Source organism: Impatiens glandulifera, chromosome 6 (assembly GCF_907164915.1).
Source record: "Impatiens glandulifera chromosome 6, dImpGla2.1, whole genome shotgun sequence".
Lineage (NCBI taxonomy): Eukaryota > Viridiplantae > Streptophyta > Magnoliopsida > Ericales > Balsaminaceae > Impatiens > Impatiens glandulifera.
This window is the reverse complement of record NC_061867.1, coordinates 30,408,217-30,420,717: the sequence shown is the minus strand read 5'-3', so window position 1 is coordinate 30,420,717 and position 12,501 is coordinate 30,408,217. Positions and strand designations below refer to the sequence as shown.

Here is a 12,501-nt window from a genome sequence, read left to right as displayed (position 1 = left end):
GATTATGTGAATATTTTTATGAAAAAGTTTCGAAAATATCAAAAGATAAATAGTATTTGATTACAACCATAAAACTTAATTTTCCTTTTCTATTACTTCACTTTACAATTAAAAGAACTCTACCAATCATCACCAATCTAAAAAACACACCTATAAGTTCAATCATTATTCATCCTAAGTTTTTACCCAAAAATAACTCAAACTTCTCTTAAAATAAAATAAATGAGCCCCGAGATCAATTCCATAGCCAGAATCGTTATCAAGCCATGCGGAGCCTGTAGATACTTGCGAAAGAAATGCCTCGACAATTGTATATTCACACCTTACTTTGACTCTGATAAAGGAACCGCCAATTTCGCATCGATTCATAATATTTTTGGAGCGAGCAACGTTACAAAACTTCTAACGAATATTCCGATCGACAAACGGCCCGGTGCAGTTAGGACTTTAAATTATGAAGCTCATGATCGTCTCCAAGATCCTATATATGGTTGCGTATCTCAAATCTTTGGTCTTCAAAATCATGTACTTATGCATTTAAATATCAATAGTAACATAATTTAACATGAGTTAATTAATCACATCAATTTAGAAACAAATCAGAACAATAATTAGGTCAAATCTTCTAAAAATAATTAGATGTAATTATATGGTGATCTTATATGTAGGTGTTGTTCTTCTGAAATAATCGTTTTGCTTAATAATTTTATAAATGTCGTAACACTTTGAAGGGATATCTACCTTATATGTTTCTTTTGACTTAACTTTTAGCTAATATTATAATATTTTGATTTGAATTGTTTATCTTATAGACGTCACTTTCATAAATATATTAATAATTAAAAAAATCTTTTTACAAATTAAACGTTTAAAAATAAAAATTGAAGTCACGACAAATTACCAAATATTAAATTAGTTTTGGTAATATTCAAATTTAAAAATAAAGTCATCTTCTTTTAATATATATATATATATATATTATTATTATTATTATTATTATTATTATTATGTACTATTATATGTCTTTGGAAATTTTAATTTTAACCAAGCAATGATATTAGGTAGAAATTCTTGTTAATTGGTATGCTTTTTATTTTATTTAAAATTTTAATTTTTTAATACCTTTGTGGACATAGGTGATCAATCTTCAACGAGAGATTGTGTGCTTACAAGCCCAAGTAGCCAGGCAGCCGCCACCTCAGCAACAGCCACAGTCTTCTCTGTCCATGTCGGATTTTCTCATCAGCCGGATTCATGGGCAGCCGTTCAGCAGCAGTTCCATGATCGGAACCCATTCACCGGAGCTCCGGTGGGCGGCGGTGATGGGGAAGAGTTTGCTGGGAGTTACCGATGAGTAATTAACGTGGAAGGAAAAGATCGATCTGCCCGAGCATGCCACCTGTTAATATCTGAATCACTTTTTTATTTTAATAATATATGTGAGATTTAACAAATAATTATTACCTTTCATGACTAGGGTAATTTATTTTCTTTTCCGTACTTTGTTTATTGAATAACCTAATTCAATCCTTTATTTATATTTATCTAAGTTTGGAAATTTCATATATTTTGATTCTTTCGTGCCATTTATAAATTAAAACTTAGTGTTTTGAAAACTTGTATCAATATATTTTGAAGCTTTGTTCCTTCTTTTGGCAATTGTAGCTTCAATCCTTACCTTTAGAGAGCCCTCGGTTCATTACGAAGTCTTTGGAATTGGTGACCCATAACATTTAAATGAATTTAAACAATCCAAATGTATTATCCACCCAATTAGAACTTGAAAATATTTTTTTTTAAATATACCAACAGGTCTTTTTCACGATTTTTGTTTACTAAAAAGGTTTGTTTAAAATTGGTAATATGATAGTATTTTTTTTAGTTCTTTAAAAAAGTCAGAATATCCAAACAATTATCAAACTCGATTTTTTTCAAACATACCAACTTCTTTTTATACGATTTTTGTTTAGTAAGAAGGTTTGTTTGCAATTGGTACTATATTAGTAATTTTTTACTTGATTGTGTTTAATTAGTTGATCGAAATTAGTTTTAATTATGTTAAATATAAATGATTAGATATAGTAAACACTAAAAATTAACACTTAAATTTATAATATTAAAATAATTATTTTGAATTATTTTTAAATAAATAAGATTAAAATATTTAACCCCATTGTTAAAAATCAATTAAAAACAATTAATTATGATTGTGTTAAATTAATTAAGAGTTAAAAATACAATAAAAATAAAATTATTTAAAATATATGTTGTACCCATATTATCTCAAAATAATTTTAAACAAATTATAGGACAAAAATAAATAATTTAGAATGAATTTTATATTCAATTCACCTAAAATAATTATTTATTTAAATCCAAAAAATATACAAAAATAAAATAAAATAAAATAAATTGGTTGTTTACTTTTACAATGATTAAAAATCTCTTTATTTCTCCCTTCAAACTTAGGAATACATTTTATCAAGAAAAGGTCAAAGCCCTTATCGAATTTGAATTGATGACTTATGTTGGGTTGAATTTTTTAATGAACTCAACAAGTTTTGATAATTAAAAAGGGAGAAATTGTTGGGTTGAATTTTTTAATTGATTTAAAAATACTTAACAATCTTGAAGTTATGATTGATGAAATAGTTTTTGATAAAACTAAGTTCAATAATTGTTAATAATATCAAATATATAAATATATATTTAAATATCAACATCTTAAGTGGTGTAGTGGTAAGCATTCCCGCCTGTCATACAGGTGACCTTATGAAAAATGTCTAAGGTTAGACGTGGAGTCTAATAGATGCAAGGAATTAGTCGTGTGAGTCTAATAGATGCAAGGAATTAGACGTGTGAGTCTAATAGATACAAGGAATTAGACGTGTGAGTCTAATAGATGCAAGGAATTAGACGTGTGAGTCTAATAGATGCAAGAAGTTAGACGTGCAGTCTAGAAAGAGAAAGTTAGACGTGGAGTCTAACCAGTGTGATTAGACGTGGGGGGTCTAATGTTAGATGGGGGCGTCTAATAGACTGATTGCGTCTAATCAGATGAACGGCCGAGATGATCAGATAGGAATTTGAAGGCAGATGCTCTTCCTGGAAGCTGGCAGCAGAGTATTCCAGGCAGCTGACAACAGAGCTCAACAAATGAATAACCACCACGTATGCCATAATTCAAATTGCATGTACTTCATTGTACTACCACGATCTCAAGAATCTTTTTCTGATGTACTACCCAGTACCTCATGGATAGTACATCCAACGGAAAGATGACATGTGTCCAAAAGAAGGATTTGACCGTTGAAGCTTTTCAAAAATAAATTGCTGCCTAAGACAACGGACAAATCACTGGCTAAAAAATACAAGAAACAGAGAGAGAGTTGCTTCATTAATTTTTCTTTCAAGAAAGTTCCTGAAATCAAATATCTCACTTATCATCTAGCTTTGAATACATTGTATTACATACTGTCTTTTCTGTGAGAAAACTTCAGTGTTGTAAGTTGAACAAAGGTTGTTTTGTTCAACAGAGAGTTAGTTAGATTAGTGAACTGTATTTTATTCAAAGAAGTATAGTGAATCCTTCTGGTGGTTGGAAGAAGGGGTGACGTAGGAGAGTTTGCTCCGAACATCCATAAACAACTTCTTGTGTTCTTTACTTTCAGTCATTCATCATTCATTGGTTCAAAGCTTCAAATCCGACGAGCAATTCCGCACTTGAATCTGTTTCAAGAGTTCGAAGGATTTGCGAAGAATAAAAAGAGATATTAACCCCTAACAGGATTTCTATCAAACTGTTTATCCGAAGTCGTCAACAATAGTCAGACCCTCGTCCCTATTGGTGCCGCTGATCCTATCAATTGGTATGAGAGCCTCGTTTTCTATTCTCAAGCTTCTAAAGAATCTGAATCATGTATATGGCTGTCATCAACAATGTTCCTATGTTTTCAGAGGAAAACTATGTTGTGTGGAAGGCGAGAATACACGCTCATCTAGCTGCCATAGATGATGACATGTGGTTTGGCATCACCGACGGTCCGATAAAGATTGAGAAGGCTAGATCTGAGTGGACCGTGAAGATAAAAGAATGAACAACCTTGATAACATAGCAAAAGACATCCTCTACAAGACATTGGATGACAACATGGCATTCAAGATCATTACATGTCCCACTGCCAAAGATATTTGGGAGAAGCTGACTAAAATGTGTGAGGGCAACGAGCAAACAAAAGAAAACAGACTCATGGTTGCCACTCAACAGTTCGATAACTTCAAGATGCGTCCTGGAGAGACGATGACTGAGTTCGTTGAGAGATTCAGTAAGGTTATCACTTCTCTATCCACTCTGGGCAAGACTTACAGCAACAAAGAGGTTGCGATCATATTCATGCGTGCTTTGCCCAGAGAGTGGGATATTAAGACGATGGCGATGAGGGAATCTAAAGACTTCAATAAGATGGAGCTCTTTGACTTGCTGGCCGATCTAAAGGCCTATGAGTTAGAGTTGATCTATAGAAATGAAGAGAAGCACCCCACATCTACCATCATAACAAAGGCATTGGTGACTGTTGAGGAGCCATCTATTGTCACTACTGTGAAGGCTGCTGCTATGCAGATTAGCAGCAATGCCATAGCTCTTTTCATGAAGAAAATCTGTAAATTCATGAAGAAGAGACACTTCAAGGAAGGAAACAGCAAGCCAAAGCGTAATGAGAAAAAGAAAGATGAGAAAAAGAACAAGAAAGAGCTGAAGACTCTCATGGCAGCTGAAAACAAAGCCAAGTGGGCCGACAACGACTCAGATGATTCATCATCCAACGTTAATGATGATGAAAAGGTCACTTGCTTCATGGCAAAATAAGAAGTTGACTCTGAGGTATTCGATTTCTCCTCTGAAAAATTCTCAAGAGCAATTACGTGGTAATTGAGTACAAGAAACTGTCAAACTCTTTTGATGAACTAAATTTGAAAAACAAATCTAACAGCTCTTCTTCATCTCAAAACAATGCTTCTGAAGTTTTTGAAAACAAAATGGTTGAGCACTCATCTGAGAATGAGAAGCTCAAGGAAAATGTTCAAACTTTGTTTTTTTCTGAAAACCAACGTTTGACATATGTGGTCGGTTCTTGGACGAAGTCTGGAGATGCAGTCAGACAGCAGATAAGTATGTTGAGGCCTACCAGATGCAAATCTGGTTTAGGATTTGATGGCAATGACTCAGACAAGTCTTGTGAAAAGTTAAACCCAGAATCTGACAAGTTTAAGTCTATAAACTTTGTCAAAGGGAGCTTAACTAAGAATGGAGCTGATCCAAGTTGTGATGAGTTAACCTTAAAGGATGAGATTACTTATGTTCCGCCAAATGTTAGCTGGTTGAAACTTAAGATGGAATCAGCCAGCAAGTCTGGCATATTAAAACATGACAGGAAGTCAATGAGTTTTAGACAAAAACCATCCTCTAAGATTAACAGTTCAGTAGCTAGCAGGAAGATGTCTGCTAAGCCTAATTCATACGCACCGATCACAACGCAACATGGGAAATCCATAAAAATAATCAAAGTATGGATTCCCAAAGGACTAATAAGCCATGAACCGAAAGAAAATTGGGAACGAGATTTATTGTCTTTGAATGTAGGTAAAACAGGAAAGCAACTTGGAAGAGTCAGACGACATCTGGACAGACGACTGCTCGGACATAGCATATGACAATCAGCAGCCTGAAGTGGCTGACATCTTCTCAAAGCCACTTCTCGAGTCTAAGTTTTCTTACCTTAAAAATATTTTTAGGATTGTTAGATTATGATAATGCCTAGATTATGTTTAAATAATGAACTCAACTAGTTTTAATAATTTAATTTAAATAATCAAAAAGGGGGAAATTGTTGGGTTGAATTTTTTAATGAACTCAACAAGTTTTGATAATTTAATTTAAATAATAAAAAAGGGGGAAATTGTTGGGTTGAATTTTTTAATTAATTTAAAAATACTTAACAATCTTGATGTTATGATTGATGAAATAGTTTTTGATAAAACTAAGTTCAATAATTGTTAGTCATATCAAATATATAAATATATATTTAGATATCAACATCTTAAGTGGTGTAGTGGTAAGCATGCCCGCCTGTCATACAGGTGACCTGGGTTCGAATATGATAGGTGACCTCGGTTCGAATCTCACCAGGTGCAGAATTAATAATTAGAGTTTTGTTAATTTGCAGGCACAGCTGAAAGTCAACACGCGCAAGAAAAGTCAACGCGGAGTTAGACCGATTTTATGAAAAACGTCTAAGGTTAGACGTGGAGTCTAATAGATGCAATGAATTAGACGTGTGAGTCTAATAGATGCAAGGAATTAGACGTGTGAGTCTAATAGATGCAAGAAATTAGACGTGTGAGTCTAATAGATGCAAGGAATTGGACGTGTGAGTCTAATAGATGCAAGGAATTAGACGTGCGAGTATAATAGATGCAAGAAGGTAGACGTGCAGTATAGAAAGAGAAAGTTAGAAGTGGAGTCTAGAAAGAGAATGTTAGACGTGGAGTCTAACTAGTGTGGTTAGACGTGGGGTCTAATGTTTGATGGGGGCGTCTAATAGACTGATTGCGTCTAATCAGATGAACGGCCGAGATGATCAGATAGGAATCTGAAGGCAGATTCTCTTCCTGGCAGCTGGCAGCAGAGTATTCTAGGCAGCTGACAGCAGAGCTCAATAAATGAATAACTGCCACGTATGCCATAATTCAAATTGCATGTACTACATTGTACTACCACGATCTCAAGAATCTTTTAATGATGTACTACCCAGTACCTCATGGATAGTACATCCAACGGAAAGATGACATGTGTCCAAAAGAAGGATTTGACCGTTGAAGTTTTTCAAGAATAAATTGCTGCCTAAGACAACGGACAAATCACTATATGAAAAATACAAGAAACAGAGAGAAAGTTGCTTCATTAATTTTTCTTTCAAGAAAGTTCCTGAAATTAAACATCTCACTTATCATCTAGTTGTGAATACATTGTATTACATATTGTCTTTTCTGTGAGAAAACTTTAGTGTTGTAAGTTGAACAAAGGTTGTTTTGTTCAACAGAGAGTTAGCTAGATTAGGGAACTGTATTTTATTCAAAGAAGTATAGTGAATCCTTCCGTTGGTTGGAAGAAGGGGTGACGTAGGAGAGTTTGCTCCGAACATCCATAAACAACTTCTTGTGTTCTTTACTTTCTGTCATTCATCTTTCATTGGTTCAAAGCTTCAAATCCGACGAACAATTCCACACTTGAATCTGTTTCAAGAGTTCTAAGGATTTGTGAAGAATAGAAAGAGATATTAATCCCTAACAGGATTTCTATGAAACTATTTATCCGTAGTCGTCAACAATAGTCAGGCCCCCGTCTCTATTGGTGTCGTCGATCCTATCAACTTACGTCTTACCATCGCTAGTAGTATCTGCCATTTAACCTACTTCCCTTCAACTATTCATGTCATGTTAAAAAATTACTAGATACATTTCAGTATCTTGTATAATATTCTTTTCCTAAATTTAATTTGTAAATTTCAATATTGTTTTAATATTTTTGTATTTGAAATGATCAAAATTAAAGTCAAAAAGTGTGTTAGCATCGGGGACGCCCTTGGAGGACCGGGGTGTTTCCGGTTTTAGGAAGGGAGGTCGCTTACAATAACACAACACACTTTGGTGATAGTCCGGTTAGAAACTATAACCGTTCTCAGCACTTCGCAAATTGTCACAGACTCTTGAACCGGGTTCAAGGGCGGAAATATCTGTTTCAGTCTGAAGTAGCGTATGCGACTTAGTTTTGATGAGATTAACAAGGGGTCGGTTAGATGGAGTGTATGAACCGGTTTTTGATTTAAGGAGTAAGATTGTTTTGGTTTGTAGTTAGGTTAAGTGAGTAAGCAGGAAATAAAGGAAATAACACGAGACAAGATTTTTTCTGGATGTTCTGAGCAAACCCTCCTACGTCACCCCTTCTTCTCAGGTTATGAGAAGGATCTCCACTAACTTTCAAAGTTACAACGGTTACACAGCCGGTCGAGCCATAACTCACTACTCGCCGGTTACACCAACTCACTCTTGATGTAATACAATAACACAACACAACAATAGCTTTCGGTAAATGACACAACGGTTTTGGATCGCGCGTGAGATTTCTTTATCTCTCTAAGATTTTCGTAACTTGTTGTTAATGAGGTCGCTTCGTCTTCCTTTTATAGTGAAGATGATCCCAACAGTCACTTTCTTCTCTCACCGTGGGATTGGTCAATTGAGAGTCACGCCGGTGCAGAAAGGTTGCTTACACGTTTCACCTTCCTAACACTTGGCAAGCATGCAAATGCTCCTCATGTGAGGATGACGTAGCAGGTTTGCAGATTCGAACACGTGTCAGGCATGCACCCTCCGGCTGTCAAAGTCAGATCAGTAAATCATCATTGTTTTTATCGCATGCCTCTGATCGGATATTATCTTCTTTTATTTCTCTGAGACACGTCTATTTCGTCATATTACGTCATATCTGTAGATTTTAGTTTCCGGTTGACTCTTACATAGTATAGTCCGGCTGGGATGTGGACTTTTCTTTGCTAGCCGGTCCCTTGAGAATGTTGAAACCGGTCCTCTGGATCTTGACTTGATCACTTGGAACTGAATTTCTTGAAGTGTTCTTCAGCCGGTTTGTAAGGCTCCAACCGGTTTATGCAGTCCAATCTGTTCCTGCACATAGAGGTTAATGGTTGTTTAGTTTTCTGGCCGGTTCCAAAAATTAACTTTACTTAATTTTTCGATCAATTTCTCCCTTTTTGATTATTTAGAATAAATATTCAAAACTTGTAATGTATGGTCGGTTTGAAAATTAACTTAATTAATTTTTCTATCAATTTCTCCCTTTTTGATTATTTAGAATAAATATTCAAAACTTGTAATGTATGGCCGGTTTGAAAAATATGTTTAACAATTTCTCCCTTTTTGATGTTTTTCTGTTTAAGAAAAAATTTCAAAACATATTTTGATTTTTCAAAGGATATTTAGTGAAATAAGTACTTTAAAGTATGATAAAAAGTGACTGAGTTCTGAAATAAAACCAAAAGCGGATAAATTGTTCATAAGAAAGAAAATAAACTAAGGATTGGATGATCCCCTCTTTTCATTTTCTTTTTCCTTCCGCTTCCTTTCTTCTTCTTCCCTCGCCTTTCATTCGCTCTCTCTTCGTTCAACGTCGAATTGCCATCCGGTCCATACACTTGAGATGCCGGGAGTTCGTTTGCCAAATCCAAAACCGCCACTTACTGGTCTTGGTGGGCGAAACGGTTGAGCAACAGTCGGTCTGGTACTTGGAATTGCGATTGAAGTTTCGACTGCTTTCTTCTTTCGCCGGTTGAGTTATTTGATATCCTCTTCTTCTTATTCGTCAAGAGGTTCTTCGTTTAGTCCGACCGGTTGAATCTCTCTTAGACTGCTTCGTTCTGCCAACTTCATTACAGCCGTAACCGCTTTCCGTTTATTTTTGTTCCTCGTCTTCATAGAGTGCGAGGCTTGAACCGGCGTGGATTCTTGTAGAGCGGCCTGTTCTTCCTCATTGCATTGTTTGGCCAACTCATGATCTTTGTCTTCAATTTCCTTCCTTAACCGTTCCCTCTCCTTTTCTTCGTCTTGAAGTTTCTTTGCAATTTCGGCATCAGAATTGATCTGCGCTTGAGTTTTGTTGACTTGAAGTTTGGATAGCTCCTCAATCTGAGCGGCCATAGCCTGCATCATGTCTATCAAAGGAGCGGTTGCGATTTGGACGGATTCGGCGATCATTGACTTGATTGAAGTTTGGGTGGTGTTGGCAATTTCGGATTGAATGGATGCCTGGATGGTCTCTGTCAAATTGTATTCAACGGTTGCAATCTTCTCATCGGTAGTAATGCTGTATTTGTAAAGACAAGAGATGAGTGTACCGACCACTAATTCCTTTACTTGCTCAAGTTCCGGAGCCTTATCAGTCTGTGGAGGATCACTGCTCCGGTTTTCTGCTGTCATGGAGGACTCTCCGGTAACGAAGAAAGGTTTGCTTTGATAGAGATCGACATGAGTTAAGACCTGATTGCACTCGTTCCTCCATTTTTCTTCGAGCAGGTCAACACTTAGAATGAGTTTATCACGCAACGAGTGAAACCACTCAAACATTCTTGATTCTATCGGAGTTAATGTTGCCCCTTCTGCCTCCCTCAATGTATCTTCTACTGCATGTAACCGGGCGTATTCGTGTATTGCCAACGACTTGTTGAATGTGGCTTGAATTACGTTGGTACCTGCTAGCTTGAGAGCCTCTTCTTCTAATTCCAGAAGTTTCTCCCAGTGCTTGTTACCGCTGATGTCGGGAAGCATGTCTGATAACTTTGTTTCGCAACGAAGCTTGACCCATAGGTGGTACGATGAGACCAACTCTTCAGCATCCTTGTTCATATCCATGAGGAATTGCTGAAACATCTCCTCCTCTTCTTCTTCTAAAATGGAGACCTCGGTTTCGGCTACAATCTCAGGTTGTGGACCGGTTTGCAAAGTACTTTTTCTCTTTGCCGCAGAATCCTCAAGTAGAACTTCTTTGCCTTTGTTAACCTGAGTTGGACCTTCAGGGGTGGTTGTGGAATCGGCTGGCCCGTCTTGGGCCGATCGGATCGTTGTTTCGGTTGGAACGGATTTGTTCCCCGCCGAGCCGGATGGTTCTTTTTCTTTAATATTTCCCTCCTGAGCCGGAGGGGTGATGTTCTCAGTTTTGGCCATTTCTTCGACTGGATGGGTTTCACTCTGACCGGGTATCTCAACCTGATCAGCTGGCTTAAGAAGACTTATCACGTCGTCTTCGGTTTCAATAACAGTGTTTTGGACCGCGTCCATTATGACTTCTGAGGTTCTTAAACCTACTTCAACCATTATCTCATCGAGTTTCTTGTTCGGGGACTTGGAGTTTTCAGAATGAATACTCACCTCTTCTGCTTCCTTCGATGCTGACTTGTTTTCTTGGCTCCCCGAGGGTTCGGTTTGCCTTGGTGATGGAGAGTCGACTGAAATGGGATAGACTGTGTTGATGGGAATGGGCTGAAGGATGTATGCGGTTCTTTTTGGTGAATGATCCGAGGAGAGAGTTTTCTCGGAGTCTGCCGGTTTGTTGGAGATCTTCTTCGCTGACTGCTTCTTTCTCTCCTTTTTCTTCTGAGAGGCCTCGGCTTGAACCGCCTTCCCCTTGGGATCTTCTTGCTTCGAACTTTCTCCAGCCGGTGTGGATGAGCTGGTTCCTTTTGATGACTTTGTTTTGGAGGACTTCGGCTTAGCCGCTTTGGCAGTCTTCTTGCTCATTTGCTCAGAGTTAAGAACATTGGCTGGTGGAAACGGGAGACCCTCTCCAAGTTTCACATTAAGGAACTGAAGAATCTTCACTATTTGAATTGCAAAGGCCTGAACCCGACCATCCTTCTTCACTACCATTTCGCAGAATTGTTCGAATAGAACGGTTCCCCAATCGATCATCTCACCGCGGACAATTGCCATCATCATCTTTAATTTCAACTTGGTCAGGTTATCGAAGTTTCCTCCTCTACCCTGAAGTGATTTTGAGATTATGTTCAGCAGCCATCTGAACTCCGGCTTGAGTTTGTTCTTCCGGCTTGAGTGAGTCACCAGATTCTTGTCGTCAGTCGATATAACCAACCGGACCGCGTTGGATTCTTCGTCTGTCAGGTTTGTTTTAAAGTCCAGCCCGGTATTTGGCAAATCGAGTGCTTCAGAAAAGAGCTCCTCCGTGATGTTAACCGCTTTGCCGTTCCCGGTGGCGTAGACCGTCCTCTTCTTTAGAGTCGTCGTCGCCAGAAACTCCATAACTTCCGTTGGGTGCACGATGAACGGACCAGACAGATACGTTTCTAATCCCGAATCCTTTAGTGATTGTAGCACGACCTTGTTCTCTTCGGCGGCGTGTTCGTCGATGTCGCTGAAATCGACCTGCAACATGTATTGAAAGGGTGCTTTAACTAGATCCATGAAGATTTTGTGAATGAAGAAGATGAAGAACAGCGATGATCGGAAGTTAGAGAGATTTTTAAGATTTTGAGATTTTAGAGAGAGAAACCTTGTGTACAAAATGGACTATTTTGAACTTGTATAGGAGGCAGTTTTGAACGGTTGGAAGATGAACCGTCACTTGGTTATGTTTTTGGCGCCAACTTTCCCTCTAAAAGTTACTACAGTAACTTTCGACGGTAAATGCGGAGAATACAATGGGCGGTAATTTATGCGCGGTAAAACTGTGGGCGGTAAGTTTTTCAAACTTTTTCAGTTTTGTTTGTGATCTTGATTTACCGGAAGCAAGTTAACCGGAAGTTTCGTTTACCATGGAGTCTTTTGTTTATTCAGAACAAAACCGGAAATAGATATAATGTGAAAAACCGGACACTTTAAAAATTGGAAAGTTTTATAGATGAATCTGAAACATAT

General features: G+C 37.4%; 1 protein-coding gene across 1 annotated transcript; it reads left to right on the top strand.

Moving 5' to 3' along the window:
• The first annotated feature begins 222 nt into the window (after positions 1–222).
• On the top strand, positions 223–1,358 carry LOC124943467 (LOB domain-containing protein 18-like). Its single transcript, XM_047483966.1, has 2 exons — positions 223–525; positions 1,137–1,358. The coding sequence occupies exons 1-2, from the start codon at positions 223–225 to the stop codon at positions 1,356–1,358; spliced, it is 525 nt and encodes a 174-aa protein (XP_047339922.1).
• The last annotated feature ends 11,143 nt before the right edge of the window (positions 1,359–12,501 follow it).